Genomic DNA, 22,458 nt, shown 5'->3' with positions numbered 1-22,458 from the left:
TTTATACTACTCTTCTGTGCGGTCTGTTGTTGAGGAACTTTAATAAAACTCCAGGGGTTTCATGATCAGCAGTTAATAGAACGTTTGTGTTTCGAAAGTGATGATGCAGCGGGGCCCTTATGTGTTGGAGATTTGAGCTTTCCTGCATCATATTTTTCGGTGACGACTTTTGTACCGAGCCCAAGAAGCTTGTCGTAGCCAAAGACCCATTTAGGTGCAGAATTAAAATGTGGGCTAGCATCATAAAGAATATTAGATGCAGTTAACATGCTGTGCAGTCGGCTTTGTTGGATGCGCCGGAGGAAAGAGGGGGACCGTTATGATCGGAATTTGGCTTTCAATGGGGCACGTTCAAGCTGTAGTAACTTTAGAGCGGCTGTGTTTACAGGCTTCTTGCCATTAAAAAGTTATTTTGAAGGTCACCGTGCTGTGAGAGTGCTGTCAACACATTCCAGGGTTCCCTGTTATTGGTCTTTAAGGTGTTTTTGCATGGGTGATTTGTTGCAGACTGTGTAAATGTTATGCAGACTTTTATTATCATAAGGCTTTAGAAAGAAAATATGAGTTGCTTGCGTTTCTGCGCACATAGCAGGCAGAAGAAAATATGCTTGTTGATGTTGATGTCACTTTTTTATTATAATTTTTCAGGGTTTTCATATATATATTATTGTATAGTAGGGTTTAAACTGAAAAATGTGGGGAGCAAAGAGAGGGGAAGAGGATGTCAATCGGGAATCGAACTCAGGTCGCTGTGAGCACCTTAATGTTATTTGTCAACACACTTAATCACTAGGATATGTGCACCATGGTGTCACAACATTAAGTGTTTGAAGTCAGCTAAGCATTTAACATTTAGCATTTAACTTGCTCTTTAATATATCTTTGTTTGGAAAAAAATCATGGGAAAAATCAATAAAATTGTAATTGACCCTTCGCTAAGCCACACCTGGAAACTGCCACACACCAATCGTGGCTTAGCAACTGTAGCTACACGCAGGAGGTCTGTCAAGCTTTCGAGCAAGGGAAACAAGCCAAAGCGTTGTGCATATTGATTGTGCAAATCTGATACCTGGTATCCTAAAAGTTTGGATGGGCTGGTGGAATTTTTTTTCCCTTTTCAAAACCTTAAACCCAAGGGGAGAAATGCCAGCGTGGATCAAGTTCTGTGAGGGGCGCTAAAGGAGCGGGGTTAAGTTGGTTTTGTTTCCGATATTCCTGACACATTCTCTAAACTGATCATAGATCTAAACTGCAAAAGTACAAAGCAGGTTGTGTTTCCCAGCTGTCTTTTTCTTTCTTTTCGCTCGATATTATGAGCACTGCTCTGTTTAAGCCATAATAGCTTTAAAAGCAGCACAATCCAGTCATATTTCCATCTGTTTCAAGCTACGAATATTTGAAGTTACATATCAACAGAACAAAACCGAGATGTGATCACAAACTGAGCACTTGCGATCACCCGCAGCTGTTTTTCAGTCCTTTATAACCCTCATGCCCATGTCAGAGCTACAATTCACAGATGTTTTCGTCAGTCTTTTGGAGATTTAGTCATTGGTGACGACATTATAGCGGGTTAGTGTCTGCTTTGATATTTGGTGTCAGATTAATATTTGCTGGTAGTGAAAATCTATTTGTTCACTTCTGCTGTTTCTACTTTGATTTGCTTTTAATTATTTTCTAATCGGTGTCGTATCATGTCGTGAATATACTCCTGTAATGCATACTGCAGTCCTGTTTTATCTGGCTTTCTCAGATATCTCACCTATCCGCCAAAAATGACTAATTATATCCCTGGGATTGTCTGACACCGGCATATACATATTGTAATAGTCGTGGCAGGCACGAAAGCTTGGCAGGCGTAACAACAGTAACTAAGGAGGACGGGGCTTAGCGAAGGGTCAATTGTTTCTGCAGTAAGTCGTTTAGATTTAATTGTATATTCTTTCTATTTGTAGAGATGTTAGATGACCAATCTATTATTTTAATTGATATAACTGTTTAATAAAACTGTTTTCTTTAAGGTGGCACGGTGATTTAGTGGTTAGCACTGTTGCCTGACAGCAAGAAGGTCATTGATTAGAGCCCTGACTGGGTCAGTTGGCATTTCTGTGTGGAGTTTGCATGTTCTTCCTGTGTTGGTGTGGGTTTCCTCTGGGTGCTCCGGTTTTCACCACAGTTGAATTGCTCATCACAGGTGAATTGCATAAGCAAAATTGGCCGTAGAGTATATGTGTGAATCAGTGAGTGTATGGGTGTTTCCCAGTGCAGGGTTGCGGCTTGAAAGACATCCGCTGCACAAAACATATGCTGAATAAGTTAATGGTTCATTCCACTATGACGACTCCTGATAAATAAAGGGACTAAGCTGAAGGAAAATGAATGAATCAATGTTTTCTTTAAATGCTCAGAAAATATTGTCTATATTCACTGAAAAATTGATTAAAAAAAACTCATCTTCAAAAAGGGTGTACTAATTTATGCTGAGCACTATACATGACTATCTGTAAATACACAGATTAAGAAAATTCACAAACTTCAAATGGAAAAATAGACAAACTCAACGAAAACAAATCAGTTTTTTTTTTTACACAGAGTGCCAAACTACGCAGTTAGGGCCTGTTTGTCTTGTTTCTTTCGAGGTATGTGATCAAATTGAAAACATTCCTGTTTAATGAAGCATTTTGAAAATCTTCCCGTATCCCAAGTGAATAGAGTGAGTTTATCAATAGCATATGTTTCGTAATTAGGTCAGTAGGCAGAGAGTAGGTGGTATTTAGTGGCTGTTCAAACACATTTGACCCCTTGAGCATCTACACTACGAAAACAATCAAATGATCTCTAGAAATGGTCGAAAGTGGACAAGCTTGAAAAATATCAGACTGCATCTCTGCTAACGACTTACCAAATTGTCACATTTTTCATTGAGTCCAGTTCTTTATGCTATTAATTTCCAAATATCCTTTTTAAAGTTTTTTTTTAGTCATTGTGCCTTTTCGTTCTTATTTCTCAGACATCAAACACTTGACATACATTATTTTTTATTACTTTTTTTATTTAGAAAAGAAAAAATTACAGAAGGATTAAAAAAATGTGAAATAAAATCAAAGAACAAAAATGGTTGTCATATGAGTTACTAAATCAAGTCATAATACGTTTGACGTACATTATCACAAATTGCTTACATTGACATACTCAGACCATTTTTTCCAGAACTTGTTGCACTTTTTTAAATCAAATCTTAGGTTAAAAATCAGTCTCTCAATACAGTGTATTTCCTTTACAACTCCTATCCATTGAGCCCTTGTTGGAGAACCAACCTGAAACTATTTTGAGTTATGGCTTTTGTGCTACTTACCAATATGATTTGAATTAAGTATTTGTCAGTAGTTGGAATCATTTCTGGTATTTTCCCATATAATGTATAATGTAATAAATGAGTAGTCCAATTCCAAGTTATCTTTTTTATTTCAGTCGCTATTTCATACCAGATTGTCTGTATTTTTGGGCTTCGTGAAAATGGTTTGCCATTGAAGTTTCACATTGTCTCCAAACTTTCAATACCTGTACGCAATGCAGACAGTTTAGAAGTTATGAAGAACCTCATCAGATTTTTCAATCTAAACTCTCTCCAAGCTCCCGAGTTGGAGGTTTTTGCATGTCTGACACATATCTGGACATCCATTTTTTTGATCACTTTTCTTCAGCATCTACTTTGAAAACAACTTTCTGTGTTATAACAAATGTAACTGGGCAGTCAATTTCATTGCAGGATGAGGAGGGAAAAATCAATACACTGGTGCTTTGTTGTGCCAAATTTGGTCACACCTACTGTGAATAGCTTGGCATGAACATGTTGTTTTATGAGTATCATTGCATCATACATTTGTGTCTAAATGAACACAATGTGAAAGGACCTTAACTCCAGGTGTAAAACCAGGCCAGATCTGCCTCCATCCCTTTCTTTAATCTTGTTTTTTTTCCCCATTGATCCTCTTTGGGGGTGGCACGGTGGCTCAGTGGTTAGCACTGTCGCTTCACAGCAAGAAAGTCGCTGGTTCGAGTCCCAGCTGGGCCAATTGGCATTTCTGTGTGGAGTTTGCACGTTCTTCGCATGTTGGTGTGGGTTTCCTCTGGGTGTTCCCCCACAATCCAAAGACATGTGGTATAGGTGAATTGGATGAACTAAATTGGCCATAGTGTATGAGTGTAGGTGAATGAATGTTTATGGGTGTTTCCCAGAACTGGGTTGCAGCTGGAAGGGCACCCGCGGAATAGTTGGTGGTTCATTCCGCTGTGGCAACCTTTGAAATAGAGACTAAGCTGAAGGAAAATGGATGAATGAAGGATCCTCTGCTCTTAATGTATGTCATAATATTGTAGAAAAAGTCTACTGCTACTTTCTTTTCCACCAGTCAGTTCTACAAATTTAAATGATTGATTTTAATATTTTGTTGTAAGTAATTATCAAGCAAATGAAAGAATGTTTGATTCCTTTCTTGCTCAAGCCATCTCTATCTATCAAGTATTGTTGTCTCTTCTTAAACCAACGACAGAGTGGTCATTCATGATAAATAGTCCCTTAGCCTGTGTTCTGATTGTTTGTATTGTCATACTATAACAGTATTCTTGTTGTTCTTTCATTGCTGTTAGCTGCTGCTTACTGTGGTCGGTGACGTCTTAACCCACACGCTGACCCCCATCCCGACCACAGAGAAGCCCTTGTCTCCTCGGCACTACCATCACTTCGACCCCACCACTGGGAACAAGCTGGTGTGCGACAAGTGTCCGGCGGGCACCTACGTGTCATCCCATTGCACAGAGGCCAGTGTACGGGAATGCAGCCCTTGTCCGGACGGCACCTTCACTCGGGGCGAGAACGGTGTTCAGCAATGCCACCGCTGTCAGAGACGCTGCCAAGCCCCTTTTATAGAGAAAACTCCCTGCACGTCCACCACTGATCGCTTGTGTGTATGTTCGCCAGGCAGCTTCTCTCAGGATGGAAAGTGTCAGCGCCACTCATTATGTCTGCCGGGGTGGGGCGTCAGAAAGAGAGGAAGCGAAACAGAGGATGTGCGCTGCCAGCCATGTCAGCGTGGCACCTTTTCCGCCGTGACGTCAGACTCTCTGAGGTGCCAAGCTCACACAGATTGCCCTGCTTTGGGCTTAACTCTGCTGATCAAAGGCACAAAGAAGACTGATAATGTGTGTGGCCCAAATCCAGCCATTTCAGTCCCTGTCCCACTTGGAGAAGCCCCTGTTTCTACAGTTTCCAGCACTGAGTCAGCATATAGAGGTGAGAGTGTATCTACAGATGTATGAATGGATACATACATACCGTACACAAAATACACGTATATATTTTTGAGGGGACAGTTCACCCACAAATAAAAAGTCTCTATTTACAGGGAATAACTTCACATTTGAGTTTGTTTCTTCTGTGGAACACAAAAGAAGATGTTTTGAAGAAAGCTGGAACTTCAATAGTACAGTTGTCTCTTGTTTATCGCGAGAGTTACGTTTTAAAAATAACCCACCATAGGTAAAATCCGCAAAGTAGTCAGCTTCACTTTTTACAATTATTATAGATGTTTTAAGGCTGTAAAACCCCTCGTTATACACTTCTACACACTTTATACACTTTTCTCAGACAGGCATTCACATTTGCACACTTTTCTCTCTTGTTTAAACACTCTCAAAGTTAAAAACCTTCATAGAAAAATAAGTCCAGTATTATAGAATGAAACCAAAGATCAAAACCTGATGTCAGGAGCAAACATTCATCGGTGTCAGCAAAAGGTTCATAAAGCTTTTTGGCGGATAATGTTGGCATCCAGCGTAATGTTTGTTTTCCTGCAGTCACTGATCCACAAAACTAAAGAACACTCTATCCTTGAGGGGTTGCACAGCAAATGCGCCACGCACATGACAGTTGGAAGTTACACACACTGAAGGTGCACTTTCACATGTTATTTAAAATGAAATTATTTTTGCATCCTTTTGGAACTCAAACTGCTAGCGATCGAAGATTTATGTTAACTTTGGCAAGCTGAATGCATTCTGTACTGTACGGGAGATACAGAGGAGATTGATTTACAATGGTCTACAGCCAATCAGAACGCAGAATACAATGCGTTGTAAAAAAAATAAGTAAGCATGTTAAATTGCACTACAAAAAAAATCTGCAAAACTGCGAGGCTGTGAAAGATGAACCGCGTTATGACGTGGGATCACTGTATTTGTTTTTCCCACTGTTGTAGTCAATGGTTAGAGGTTTTCAGCTTTCTTTAGACTATTGTCTTTTGTCTTTAATAAAAGAAACAAACTTATAAAGGTTAATAACCACTTGAGGATTGGTATTTAAATATTAAATAGTGTTATGCTGAAGAAAAAGTTCAGCCAAAATTGAAAATTTGATATTAATTTACTCAGTGTATACAAAATGTACAATTGAAGTCAGAATTATTAGCCCCCCTTTACATTTTTTTTCTTTTTTAAATATTTCTCAAATTATGTTTAACAGAGCAAGGAAATTTGCCCAGTATGTCTGATAATATTTTGTCTTCTGGAGAAAGTCTTACTTGTTTTATTACAGATAGAATAAAATAAGTTTTTAATTTTTTAAACACCATTTTAAGGTCAAAATTATTAGCCCCTTTCAGCTATATATTTTTCTGATAGTCTACAGAACAAACCATTGTTATACAGTAATTTGCCTAATTACCCTAACCTGCCTAGTTAACCTAATTAACCTAGTTAAGCCTTTAAATGTCACTTTAATCTGTATAGAAGTGTCTTAAAAAATATCTAGTCAAATATTATTTACTGTCATCATGGCAAAGTTAAAATAAGTCAGTTATAAGAAATGAGTTATTAAAAGTATTATGTTTAGAAATGTGTCTTCCATTAAACAGAAATTTGGGAAAAAATAAATGGGGGCGGGGCTAATAATTCTGACTTTAACTGTATATAACTTTGGAGTATATCAACTGTGGTCTTTGGAGATTAATACAATGCAAGCCAACAGCTACTGAGTCAAAAAAACATATACAGGCAAATCAGAATTAATGTCATCCTGGATATACATCGAAGCTTTACAAAGTGAAATGAATAGTCATTAACAATCATCAACAACATTATTACCTTTAATTTTTAATCAAGCTCTTGAGGTCCTGGTTCAGTGGTAGGCAATTTCAGTCCTGGAGATCTGCAGTCTTGCGAAATTTGGCTTCCACTGTAATCAAATACACCTGAATAAGCTATTCAAGGTTTAAACACTACTAGAAAGCAGGAGATGGCTGGGTTTTTATCAAGGCAGGATAAAAACTTTGCAGGACTGCAGCTCTCCATGCACAAACATTTGAATGGAAGCGTACAAGTAAAAATGTATGTCAAATAACAATAAAAAACCTAAAAACCGAAACAGTAGTTAACAGTAGTAGCACTGATTCCAACACAGGCTCATTCTAAAAACGTAGCCCTATATTTGTTTCTGGATATCGCGAAATACGAAGCCAGAAGTACATATGGCTGCATTTCGTCTTAAAAAAAAAACAAATGCTATAAGGCGGTATGATGCTCTTCTTTTTCGTGCTTACCAGCTGACCGGTTTCTTTCCTGTGGACGGCTTTTCTGCTGTTACCAGTTTGTCCAGTAGCTTGCCATGTACATTGGCGGATGTAAGACGCAGAGAGGAGTTGACCACGATGATGGCAAAGAACGGTTCCAGAAAAATAAAATAAAGAAGTATAAAATAAAATAACAGGGTGAGAATGTGGTAAAAACGTAGTAAAAATCATGCGAGAGCTTTTCTTTTTCTGGATTGCTTTTTAAAACTGTCTGTTGGGTTCAGAGAAGTGGGTGGGCGCTCAATCGGTGCTTTTTAAAACACTATTGGTTGAGTTTAGGGAAGGAGGCGGGTGGGTCAGTTGATCGGTCAGTCAGTCAATCAGTCAGGCGACAGCGGCCTCTGGTGGATTTATGTGAGAAGCGCAGATGCGAATGGCATTCGCGAGAGAAATTTGAGATCTCTAAAAGCACACACAGTGGCCTGAAAACTTCAAAAAAACGTACCTGGTGGGCGTATTTCGCGATCTCCAGAAATGTATATAGCGGTAGGTTTTCAGAATGAGCCTGGGTTTATTAATTCTTTGTCTTTATATTATCAACTATTTCTGATTCCTCATTTGCTGCTGACTTCAGCCTTTTGGGTCAAATCTGAGCAGTTAAGATGAGAAATCCTTGTGAGATTATATTGGCAGAGCAGCATTGCTCCGCTTTGCCCTCTGCACATGCCAGCTTGATGTTGAATTAAAGTTTTAGCTACTCTCCCTTCTGTTTCATCGTCTAGGTTAAGCTCATCTACAAGCCTGTATTTAATTCTCTCTCTTTTTTTCTTTGTGTTTTGTTTATCCCATGATCCACTCTACACACAGCTAGTACAGCAGTTTTGCCAACTGCAGATATTCAGGATGAAGCTGAGCCGGTCTTCAGTAGCACAGACACGGCCTTCGGTGCTCAAAACATTCCCACAACCTCAGCTTACTCTGAGGCTATTGATAAAGATGGAGGACTCTTAATTGCTGCAACTCAGGACCTCCCTAAATCGCAACTCAAGCTGACTTTATCAAGAGACCCTCAGCTTTCCAACCAACAGGGTGTGGAGTCTCTGTCGGAGAGCAAGGCCCAAGGTTTAGGGTACCGACCCATCCGCAGGGGTGCACCAAGGCCGAGTTCACACAAGCACTTTGACATTAATGAGCACTTACCTTGGATGATAGTCCTGCTGCTTCTGCTGGTACTGGTCGTGATCGTGGTGTGCAGCGTCAAGCGCAGCTCGCGGGTGTTGAAGAAAGGTCCCAGACAGGATCCCAGCAGCATCATGGAGAAAGCCATTCACAAGAAGCCCAGCTCTCCAGCACAGACCAAGGAGAGGTGGATCTACTACTCAAATGGTCAAGGTGAGTTTAAAAGCAAAGTGCAAAGCTGAGCACAAGTCTGAAAAAACCACATGAAAGCACAAGGTAACAGGGCCCCTGAACTGGTGTAGCAATGGTAAAAATGAGTTCATATTTTACCATTCATAAATGGGTCCTCACAAAGCTTTTAAAAACTATCAAAAAAAAATGCTTATCAAAAAAAAAGACCATGCCATTGACCAACTTAAAGCTGCTATCTGATATATGGGTCCAAACCATGCATACATGTTGCTTATTACACACACAGGGATGTGCAGCAGCAAAGAAATATCTTTAAATAGGGAAAAAATAAAGGATAAAAATGTAAAATATTATTACCGTACACATAAATATAAAAACCTCCTCATCCTACATCTTCTTCACCTCAGGGGGCTCTGGTGGAATTTGTCTCATTCTGTAGATGGTCAGCTTGCTCTTTCATCCTTGTGCACTTGCAGATCCGTTTCCTTGCAAGTGGCACATTCAGTTTTTCTGCGTACAAAGTTTGCGATGTAATTAGCAAACCCTCCATGGTGTGACTGCATCTTGCTCTAACGAAAATAGGAGAAGATATAAGGACATTCCATTTAGACCATGCGCCGGGTGTGCAGACTGTTTTTACCCATCCTTAAAATAGCAAAAGTGCATTTGGACACGCCCTAAGCGAACCTGCATCATATGCTTTAGACCATTCACTTAGATCAGGGGTGCCCAAACCTTTTCTTATGAAGGGCCAAAAACCAAACTTGATTGAGGGTGGTGGGTCGAAGCTAAATAAATCAACTTGCTTTACATTAAAGTTGCCTAATTTAATAATATTTAAAAATGTATAGATAAAATACTTTAATTAATAATTGTATTTAACTTTTACATTTTATAATGTACATCTAACAATAAAACCATCAACAATCTCATACATAACACAATAGAGTTGAATGTTTTTTTATTTACATAAATAATCAATTTTTACCGATAGTGTCCTAATAGTGTTTTTAGCAATGTGCCACAAAAACATACCTGTCAATATTGTTAATAAAAAAAGTGTTTTAGGGTTTCATGACCCTTTTTAAAAATCTGATTTATTCACAACATTTTATCGAAACATTTAATTTCAGTTTTGCTCTTTTTTGTATCTGAGCAAAACAAACAAACAAAAGGTTATGTTAAATTAGAAAGGATGATCTCTGTTTAAGGGATTCGCCCCAACCTTTCCCATCATCTCTTCTCTGATTGGCATCTCTGACTTTAAACAATATAATATAGCCCATGATGTTACCCCTCATCTCATATGATGTGAAGAATTTGCTGAGATTGTTTTGTATTAAAATGTATTAGAAAAATTGGTTGTTGTGTTAATAGCATTCAACTACTAAACTGCTAAAAGAAATATAAAAAATCACTAAAATTATTTAACCAAATAGGTGAAATGTGTATTTTTGCTCTATATTAAATATAATTATATACATCTCTTCTATATCAGCATATCTGTAAGTTAAACATTTGTAGATTTTATTTCCCCAGAAAAATATAAACATTGGTGATTTCAAAACATTGCTCTATTTGTTTGAGAATGCATACCAGCCCAACGTAGCAACAATGATTCAACCAATTTAGTGAGTTTAAAACTGACCAGTGGTTGACAGGGGTGTATCCTCACACAGGGAAACTTATGTAGAATTTACATCCTTGAACTTGAACTAGATTAAAGAGTGACATTTATTAAGTAAAAGTGACAATGAGTAAATAGTCTGGCAGATGTACAATACACTCACACCCAACATTTAATAATCTGAAAAATGGCATAATAATATTCCAGTGCTCTAGATCATCTGTGCATGAGTCATCACAACAGTGCTCTTAATCCTGTTCATTTGCTCCAGAACCACAGTAATATATTGAGAACATCAACAGTTGTATGAACAAGTCCATTATCAAGATCACTTCTCGTTTTCTGTCAGTTGCATTATCAAACAGAAACTGATCTCCTTCTGTTTCTCATTCTGCTCATTGAATATCAAATGCTTTACTTCCCTGGGGTTTCTTTTTCTCTTTTATTATTTATTTCGCACTCTCTGACCATTGACCAATAACCTTGGTGTTACTATGCATCAGAGGCTACTACAGTAAGTTAGTCAGGACTGTGGTGATGGACACCAGCTTATATCGGGCTCGGATATCTGTCTGTGTGTCAATGACTGCGCTTCAACGGTGAGCAGCTGTAACCAGATTATACCAGTTCTTTGTGGTTTGAGAGCTAGAGGAGTTTATCAGTGGACATCCACATAGCAAATGAAAGGAAAGGACTGCCATTGTATATTCAGCAGGGATCTCATGCTTGAGCAAACCCTTAACCATAAGTATTAGGTGAGTAACTCCTGTGTAACTTATCACATGTCTGGTATCTTAAATTTTATGATTTGTTGAGGTGTGTTGTTTCTAAGCATTCACACTTAAAATATAAGGCAAAACACAATAAAATAAGTACAAATGACTTAGACTCACATCAAATGGGAATGTCATAGAGATGTTTGGCTGAGCTATTTTAAGATTTTGGCAGATTTTTGCATGCAAAAAAGCTGTCAATACTGCAGTATAGTGATATGATAACTCGCAAATATTTAGTGTTGGTTAGTGTTGATCATTAAATGAACCCACAGCAAAGTCTCATGTGAAAATACCAATCATATCTTCACAACTGAAATAAAATATTGCCTAGAACTAAGCTAACGTTTTACTAAACAAAAGTCACATTCAGGGCCGGATTAAGAACACATTGGGCCCTGGGGCTATAGCAAAGCCAAGGGCTCCACTTATTTTATCGCCTCACAAAAGTAGCCTTTTTGCTATTATTATTAATAATATTATTAATTTGCTGATTTATATTGTTATACATGTATGATTAGTCAATCAGTTACAGAAGGTTGGCATGTTTTTGTTTTTTCCTCAGATATAGTGTCTGATGAAAGCTAGTGCCAATATTTCATTGCTCCGGATTATTACTGTCGTTTTTATAAATGGGGAAATTCATTCATTTAAAAGTTTGCTTTCTAACTGGTTTAGACTTAAAGTTTTAAGTTAATTGACACAAAAAATGGAATACAGGAAAAAGGAAAATGAATGACCTGCTCATGAACATAAATTGTGAAAATAAAATCTTGTTATTTAATTAAACAGTTATTTAGTTTTACCAGGAACCAAAAAAAACCCACTTTTTTACTGTGTTTTTCTCCCTCGCGTTCCTTCACGTGAACAATTTCAATGTTTATTGACTTCTTCGAGCAAAGAATTTATTACATGCTGAACATTTGAGTTTAAACGAAATAGCAGAGCCCCCTCGAATCATGCTAGAAAGCACAGGTAACCTTTACACAGCCGGCTGCCTCCTAAACACAACACAAAACATTTCCCTAATGCATTCAAGGTGCATAATTGGGCGGCCTGAAGTGCATGTGTGTCCGTTTACTACATTAGTGAAATAATGGCCATAAAGGGCAGCATGGGAAACATATATAAAGATGAAGGAGCGATCGTACAAATAATGAATTCTTTCATTGGAGGTATAACAAAGCACGCATAGCGGAGATCAAAGACGTAGAACCACCCGCACATACGCCCCATATAACAACCTCTGCAATAGGTGTTATCTATAAAAGCCCACTGCCCAGAATCAGGGTGGGCTGGGGCTTTTATAACAGACGATTAGGAGCTTCATGGGTGAGCTCAACTCTGCCAGCATTTTGTATAAAAGGCAGGGAAACTCGGGGGAAGCTTGTAGGATCCCCTGGTCTCCATCAGGCCAACGGTTTCATTGTTTTGATGGGGAAGTTGTAATTGCGGTGGCTGCTATCATGTATGAGGTGTCATGGATTTATGGGAGACATTCCGGCAAAGCCACCACGGCGACTCACTAAGAGGGGGAAGTCCTGACTCGCTTTGTTTTGCAGCCAACCTAGACCTGTTGCAGCTGGTTTGCCACCTCATTTGAATTTTCATATGAAGATGTTAAAGGCTTTGTTCCACTGTGAATGGCTATTGGTGGAAAGATATTGTCGTTGCACATGCAAATGATTCATAACGTGTTCCTGCACTTTCACAAAATACTTTGAAGAATATTAGAATCCACTGGCCATTGGCTCACATAGTATTATTTTGTTCATATTATGGAAGTTAATGGTTACCGGTTTTCAATATTCTTAAAAATGTCTTTATTTGCCTTCAACAACAACAACAACAACAAAAAAGAAATGTATAAAGTTATTATTTGGATGGATAGACGGACGGACGGACGGACGGACAGACAGACAGATAGGACAGATAGATAGATAGATAGATAGATAGATAGATAGATAGATAGATAGATAGATAGATAGATAGATAGATAGATAGATAGATAGATAGATAGATAGATAGATAGATAGATAGATGGACAGGGATGGATGGATGGATGGATGGATGGATAGACAGACAGACAGACAGACAGACCGATAGATAGATAGATAGATAGATAGATAGATAGATAGATAGATAGATAGATAGATAGATAGATAGATAGATAGATAGATAGATAGATAGATAGATAGATAGATAGATAGATAGATAGATAGATGGACAGGGATGGATGGATGGATGGATGGACGGATGGACAGACAGACAGACAGACAGACAGACCGATAGGCGGATAGATAGATAGATAGATAGATAGATAGATAGATAGATAGATAGATAGATAGATAGATAGATAGATAGATAGATAGATAGATAGATAGATAGATAGATAGATAGATAGATAGATAGATAGATAGATAGATAGATAGATAGATAGATAGATGGATAGATAGATAGATAGATAGATGGACAGGGATGGATGGATGGACGGACGGACAGACAGACAGACAGACAGACAGACAGACAGACCGATAGGCGGATAGATAGATAGATAGATAGATAGATAGATAGATAGATAGATAGATAGATAGATAGATAGATAGATAGATAGATAGATAGATAGATAGATAGATAGATAGATAGATAGATAGATAGATAGATAGATAGATAGATAGATAGATAGATAGATAGATGGACAGGGATGGATGGATGGATGGATGGATAGACAGACAGACAGACAGACAGACAGACCGATAGATAGATAGATAGATAGATAGATAGATAGATAGATAGATAGATAGATAGATAGATAGATAGATAGATAGATAGATAGATAGATAGATAGATAGATAGATAGATAGATAGATAGATAGATAGACGGACGGACGGACGGACGGACGGACGGACGGACGGACGGACGGACGGACGGACGGACGGACGGACGGACGGACGGACGGACGGACGAGATAGATAGATAGATAGATAGATAGATAGATAGATAGATAGATAGATAGATAGATAGATAGATAGACAGACAGACAGACAGACAGACAGACAGACAGACAGACAGACAGACAGACAGACATGGATAGATAGATGGATGGATGGAGTTCAAGTATAACATTGCACTTGCTGATTGAAGCACATACTAACATTGAAACATCTGCAATCACGCTGTACATTCAGATAGTAGCAGCACATGTTCTCCCAGCATTTTAGAAAAATTGCCTTCGGGATTAGAGCAGCCAAGACCATCACGCTGTGCAATCATCAAGTCAGAGCATCACGCGACCCGTCAACCTCGACCTAGATTCCTCAAACTGAGCCTCTGCTCCTCTTAACACGCTGTCATAGCAGGGCAACCTCTGGAAACGACAGGCGATAGGCATCCCGCAGGCCCTGGCATTTTCAAATCCGCTGTACAGTCTGTGGCACGCTATCCTCCAGAGAACTGGGGAATTTGCTGCAGATGGATCCCAAATAAGAGAGATCTAGCTTACAGATAGATGCTTTAATACATTCCAGCAGCAGTTGTCCCCCACAGTCATCCTGTTATGTCTAATCAACTCGTCATGTTTATTGTCAGCATAGGCTAATGCGGATTACATTGATCTGTGTTGTTTTATATTGCATTGTTTTGATTGTTTAGTGATGGTTTTAGATGGTGTTTTGAAGGTTTACTTGAATTATTTTGTTTACTTTGATGATAGTCTCTAAGAAAGTTATACAGAAACTGTAGAATAATGTCATTATTTATTGTTAGTTTACAGTTTAATAATGTTCTTCTGTTTCACTGTTGGGCGACACGGTGGCACAGTGGGTAGCATGATCACCTCACTGCAAGAAGGTCGCTGATTCGAGCCTCGGCTGGGTCAGTTGGCATTTCTGTGTGGAGTTTGTTGGCGTGGGTTTCCTCCGGGTGCTCCGGTTTCCCCCACAATTCCAGAAACATGCTCTTTAGGTGAACTGGGTAAGCTAAAATTGACCCGAGTGTATGTTTGTGATTGAGTGTGTATGGGTGATGGGTTGCAGCTGGAAGGGCATCTGCTGCTTAAAACATATTTTGGATAAGTTGGCGGTTTATTCCACTGTGGCGACCCCTGATTAATAAAGGGACTAAGCCGAAAAGAAAATGAATGAATATTTCACTGTTTATTGGCTTATTAATTGGCTTTCTGGTTACAATCTTATGGAAAATTATACATTTCAGTTAACATTTAATTTATTTCAGGTTATGAAAATGTGTCTTAAGGTTTTTTTGTAAATTTGTGCAATTTTTTAAGAAACTGGGGATTTATTTTACATGACATTAACATTTAATCATTCATCTCTATGGCACAACTTGTGCTACATGACATTCAGTACACAAAGTTTAACACTGTACATTCAGATCCCTGACCTTAAGCATGAGCAATAGCAAACATGATTAGAAGGTTTCAAGTGAAAATATGCCACATGCATGCAAATAGTGTGAATTAAAACATAATACTACAATGTTTATATTCCACTCAGGGTTCCCTGGCTTTACTTATAGGATTGATTCTTAGAAGGATTTCCTAGGAAGCAAGCCTTTGTCATGTTACACCAAAGAATATAAACACAGGAATCAATCTAGGTCATTGCAGTGACCTTCTCCATGGGACAGCATGTCCACAGAAGCTGCTGGTAGACTGTAACTCTAGATTTCTGCTCTTCTGCATAGACACTCACTGAGTCTACACTATACTGCACCAACAGCAGAGCATGCTAACTGTATTAACAAGAATTATGAATGGTTGATAGATAGATAGATAGATAGATAGATAGATAGATAGATAGATAGATAGATAGATAGATAGATAGATAGATAGATAGATAGATAGATAGATAGATAGATAGATAGATAGATAGATAGATAGATAGATAGATAGATAGATAGATAGATAGATATAGATAGATAGATAGATAGATAGATAGTCAAATATCTGGGGTCGATAAGACTATTTAATCTGGTAACTCTGGTAACTTTATTTTGATGGTCCCCTTTAGACTTGTACAGTAAGTGTGATGAAATTTTGGGAGCAGAATATTCAGGGCTGTGTTAAGATGGCAATTTTGAAGGTATTTCTATAGTACCCAGCAGGCACAGGACGTCAACATGACATCAGATTGACTTTGTACCCCAACGTCATCGGACATTGCATTTTGTTTGGAAATGAAAATCGGGTTAACGTCAGAACCCAACGTCAGGCTAATGTCTATGTCCCAACGTTGAACAGACATTGCATTTTGGTTACTTTCTAACCCAACCTAAAAACAACAAAATATCAATGTCTAATGATGTTACAGCTTGACGTTGTGTGGATATTACAACTATGACATCTGTCAGATGTTGGATTTTGGTTACCATACCTGATGAATAATTGTCAGTATTCGACGTCAATATTACGCTGGTCTAAGATGTTGGCTCGACGTTGGATTTTGGTCATTTTCCAACGCAACCTAAAAACAACAAAATATCAACATCTAATAATGTTAAAGCTTGATGTTGTGTGGACGTTACCACTGTGACATCTATCAGATGTTGGATTTCGGTTACCATACCTGATGAATAATTGTCAGTATTCGACGTCAATATTACGCTGGTCTAGGATGTTGCCTTGACGCTGGATTTTGGTCACTTTTAAACACAACCTAAAAACAACAAAAGATCAATGTCTAATATTGTGACAGCTTGATGTTGTGTGGATGGTACCACTATGACGTCTATCAGATGTTGGATTTCGGTAACCATACCTGATGAATAAATGTCAGTATTCGACGTCAATATTACGTGGGTCTAGGATGTTGCCTTAATGTTGGATTTTGGTCACTTTCAAACACAAACTAAAAACAACAAAAGATCAACGTCTAATAATGTGACAGCTTGACGTTGTGTGGAGGTTACCACTATGACGTCTATCAGATGTTGAATTTTGGTTGCCATACCTGATGAAATAAATGTCAGTATTTGATGTCAATGTGTTGTTGGCTCAATGTTGGATTTTGGTCACTTTCTAACACAACCTAAAATCAACAAAATATCAACTTCATTTCATGTCGTTATTGGATGTCAAAATAACATTGTCCTTTGACACTGGTGACCTAAATCTAACCTAATATTAACATCTTATGACGTTGTTTGTCTGCTGGGTATGAATAGACAGTTTATTCATGATTGTATACATCTTACAAGCCAGTATAGCTGCAAAATGAGTGAATTTGTGAATAAACATGAAAAAAACTAAATCATGTCACACATACAGATATAGTCTTCAAATTCAGCAACTTCATTGGCTGTTGTGCTTGTTGATGGATTGGCACAATCAAATGTCATACATTTCTTTAAAAGATTTTTGACTCCATTTGCTTTTCATATCTTTGTAACCACATGTAAAAAATTATGTGCTGCTCCCTCATGTGCTTTTATTACCATTGTTACCATTTTATTTTGGTCTTATCATGCATTCCAAAGTGTCTCGTGACCACTCGCATTACAATTTTCAAGACCCTTCCCCTTTATTTTGTCACGGTCTTTATTACTTTTGTGAAAGCATTCAGCACAACACAAAAATAATATGAGTAGTAAAGCAAAAACTTAAATAAAATGGATACCAACTATGATAATGAGGGTAATCCATGGGCCATGGCACAATGCAGCAATGTTTGAATACCTTGCATTGGTGTGCTTTCTCACAACATGCCTTATAATGTCTTGTATGACTGTCACACACATACACACACGACCACATGATTGTTATTACTGCCCGTAAACTTTTAAATGCGATTGTTTATCAGTAAATGTCATGCTGTATGGTAATATATCCGTAAAGCTTTCCAAAGGTAAAACTTTTAAAGCATTATGTGGTTCAAACCACAGCTTACAGCTGATAAACATGGGATTGACCTTTCCTCTCGTTTTGCAGGTGTTGACATCCTAAAGCTGGTGGCAGCTCAGATTGGCAGTCAGTGGATCGACATGTATAAATCCCTGGCCAGTGCCACAGAGCGAGAGGTGGCTGCCTTTTCCAACGGTTACACAGCAGATCATGAGAGAGCATACGCTGCACTACAGCACTGGACCATCCGAGACAGCGACGCCAACCTGGCCAAGCTCATCAATGCTCTTCACCGCCAACGCCGCATTGACGTGGTGGACAAGATACGAAGTGTCATGGAAGACAATCCTCAGGTGAGCAGCTCTTAGTTTGAAGTTGAAAAGGTTTCTGGTTACAGACAGCATTGGAGATGAAGCCATGAGTACAGGGTGAGGTGTGTCTTATAAATACATATATAAATATAATAACTTTATTAGACATGTGATTCAACTTGAGTCAATTTCTCACGTAAGAGGGGAAAGTATTGAGGAAGCTATTATTTTATTAAAGAGACAGTTCACTCAAATCAGACATTTGTCATCCACTTGTTCCAAATTCCAAGTTTGTTTATTCTGTCGAATATAAAAGTAGATATTCTGAAGAATGTTAGAAACTTGTAGTGACTGGCTATTTTTTCCTACTATATAGACCCATTATGCTTTGCGTGTATGCACAAGGAGAATGCTAAGAACTTCCGGTCTGCAGTAGTTGCATATAAACAGTCACATTTGAACGAATACTGTTGTCAAACAGCACCACCTCCTGGACTGATCATTTTTAAAAATGCGACCTAATAGGATGGAAAACAACTACTGCGAGGCATTTTCCCCTCATTGTCAGACAGCATCTTCTGCCATTTTAATGAAGCCTCGTCATCGCTAAAGTCAACATTTTCTATTTCTTTCAAATATATAACCAACCCAAACAAATGTAATTCACCAAAATGTTTGACACACATACGTAGCCTGTACTGTCCCACTAACATAAACGGCTCCCAATTAGAATCAACATGCACATCAGCCAGCAGAGTATCAGTAACAGACTTTTATTTATCATTTTTATAAATTGCATGACACCTGTTAAGTTTCATGCCAGTAATCTGGTTTGCTCTATAATGAAGTGAAATATTGCATGTGTGTGTGCGTATGTGTGCGCTGAGCCGCTGAGCTAACAGCTGACAGGTTGGGAACACACACACTGTATTTCTGACGGCAGACACGTGAACTAGGAGAACGTGAACTACATCTGACAGATTATAACGGCTTTAACACACACCTTTCAAAGTTGTGTGTCATAAAAGTAATCCACTCAAAACGCTACTGAAACCCATTTTCGGATCGCAAATTACCAGTTGTAAACGCTGTAAATGGAAGTTCAAAACATTCTACCGGAAGATGCTGGTCGCTATGGCGCCCTCCATGCAGCATCTAAGAAAAAGGTCTATATGTTAATGACTACCTGTTTACTGACGTTAGATAATGCATTAACTAGTTTTAATAAATGAGACCTTATTGAGAGGTGTTTCCTTCATTCATTTTCCTTCGGCTTAGTCCCTTTATTCATTGGGGGTCGCCACAGCAGAATGAATCGCCAACTTATGCAGCATATGTTTAGCACAGCGGACGCCCTTCCAGCTGCAACCCAGTACTAGGAAACATCCATACACACTCATTCACACACATACACTACGGCCAATTTAGTTCATGCAATTCACCTACAGCGCATGTCTTTGGACTGTGGGAGAAACCGGAGCACCCGGAGGAAACCCATACCAACACGGGCAGAGCATGCAAACTCCACACAGAAATGCTGACCCTGCCGGGACTCAAACCAGCAACCTTCTTACTGTGAGGCGACAGTGCTAACCACTGAGCCACCATGTTGCCAGAGGTGTTTCCATTTTGTATGTTTATGGTTTACATTACTTTTATAGAATTATAAAAACATGTTATTAGTAAAATATTAAGAAAAGAGGCAAGGTGGCCAAGTGGTTAACATGATTGCCTCAGAGCAATGTATGCTAGCTGGACCAAGAGGCGTTGCTGTTTGGATTTTGCATATTCTTCGTGTGGGTATTCCTCCAGGTGCTCTGGTTTCCCCCACAATCCAAAGACATGCCAAAGACATGCTAGGTTGCTCCTGGAAGGGCATCCACTCTGTAAAACTACTGCCAGAGAAATTGGCGGTTCATTTTGCTGTGGCAGTCCCTGATAAAGCAGGGAATAAAGGCTGATTTATACTTCTGCGTCACTCGCACACGTATGGTCCGGTGCAGCCTTTGCATGGTCGCATTGCTCTCGCCGTGGTGCAACTCTCAAAAAATGAAAGTACACATCGCAGCGATGCATAGTGCTTGCACTGTGATTGGTCGGCTTGGTACCGGTGATGAGCTTGGGTGGTGCTGAGAGCCGCCAGCCTGATGGAGCGAATGTTTACAAGTGTGGAATCTTGTGAAGGAGCTCCAGATGGAAACTTTTGTTTTGTGTTTACCTTATGATTAAAGCTGTTGCACGTCCGCCGGTTCCCACCTCTGAATGAGCGTGTTTTCGCTAATTGTAGCGTTAAGAAAAAACAAAACACTCGACATAGAGGAACAAAGAAAACCTACTGCCAGCTAGCATTTCAGAAGTGTTATTGCAGTGCAACTCAAACAGCACGTAGAAGTAAAAATCCACAATGATGCCCAAAGCTTTCACCCTGGGTCACGCCGATCACTCAACGCAGAGGTATAAATCAGCCTTAAGCCAAAGGAAAGCAAGTGAGAATATTAAGAAAGAATTTATTACATTTTTGTATCCAAACAGAAATAAAAATGACAGTTTTTTTAACAACATGAGAGTGATTAAATGATGACAGGATTTGTGAGACTCTTGTATGCACATGGCAGTTTTGAGGTTTTGTTCTGTTTTGCTTTTCATACTGTTTTCTTGCTATAATTTAAAGAAACATTACAAAATTGACGTATAAGTTGCACTTTTGTTGTACTTTATTCACTTGTGTATGTAAATTTCAGTTACAATACATAATTTAAAGGCCATTCTCTCAAAATTAGTTTTATCTTCTGCCGTAAAGCCATACATCTCTACTTCAGCAGTAATTTCCTACACTAAACTTCAGTTTCATTCATATCTGTTTTCTGAAGTTTTTTCATTCATTCATTTTAATTGTCTTTTCAGCTTAGTCTCTTTATTAATATGGGGTTGCCACTGCGGAATAAACCACCAACTTATCCAGCATATGTTTTGCGCAGCGGATGCCCTTCCATCTGCAACCCATCACTGGGAAACACCCATACACACTCATTCACACATATACACTACGGACGATTTAGCCTACCCAATTCACCTTTAGCACATGTCTTTGGACTTGTGGGGGAAACCGCAGCGGACTGGGATATCTCCATGCATAATTTACCTGATCATATACAAATCTTAGATTTTTGGGTGAACTATCCCTTTAAATATTTACCTCATTCACCCGCAGTGTGTTAGCAAACATTAGACCTGTCTTGTCATGGTCAAGCCACTGGCTGCTGTATTAGCCAGGCCGCAATAATGGATCCAGTAGTCATGTATACACAGTCTTACATAACACTCACACACCCACCCCAGGTCTAATAACACTATTGGGATAATATGCGTACAGGAGAGTAAACAAACCACATGAGAGCCTCGTGACTCCTGGGTTCACCCCACTGAGATGCATTACTAATGACAAAGGCCTGACCGGAGACGGAGGATCAGTCATCAGCTTTCATTTTAAAGTTGCAGATTTTATAAAGGCCACTTTATTTACTCCCTGTCCTTGTCTCAAGGTTACAGTAGATAATGCTTAGAAGTTAAGGCTTTTGAGCGAATTTTGATGTCACTGATAGGACCAAGATATAGTGAGATAAAGCTCTCAGGCTTCTTTATATGTCTGGCTGTCAACGCCACCTCATAATCAGCTAACTGCCAGTGAGGGTGTTGACTTTCACTGAACTTACATTTGTGAAAGTGGAGCAAAGTCAGCTTTCTGCTGAGCACATTATGTTCAAGCAGTTCTCTACACCAGTCACCGTGTTTTGTTTAAAGGTGCCATAGAGTGCATTGAGTCAATAGTGTTCCCTGATATCTACATAGATGTAATATGGTGGCATTGGTAATTCAAACATTCTCCAAAACTGGTTTTATATGCTTATTTATAACCAGAGGAATTACCCCTAGAGTGAAATGCATGGTTTT

General features: G+C 38.8%; 1 protein-coding gene across 1 annotated transcript in view; it reads left to right on the top strand.

Moving 5' to 3' along the window:
* tnfrsf21 (tumor necrosis factor receptor superfamily, member 21) overlaps positions 1-22,458 on the top strand; it is a 44,269-nt gene that overhangs the window by 5,692 nt on the left and 16,119 nt on the right. Inside the window, exons 2-4 of the mRNA XM_056480746.1 lie at positions 4,651-5,293; positions 8,433-8,957; positions 18,284-18,549. Of these exons, the coding sequence (XP_056336721.1) occupies positions 4,651-5,293; positions 8,433-8,957; positions 18,284-18,549 (1,434 nt within the window). The remainder of the gene's footprint in view (positions 1-4,650; positions 5,294-8,432; positions 8,958-18,283; positions 18,550-22,458) is intronic.

This window comes from Danio aesculapii, chromosome 20, assembly GCF_903798145.1.
Source record: "Danio aesculapii chromosome 20, fDanAes4.1, whole genome shotgun sequence".
In the NCBI taxonomy this organism is placed as follows: Eukaryota; Metazoa; Chordata; class Actinopteri; order Cypriniformes; family Danionidae; genus Danio; species Danio aesculapii.
The sequence above is the reverse complement of the archived record's forward strand: the minus strand, read 5'-3'. Positions and strand labels throughout refer to the sequence as shown.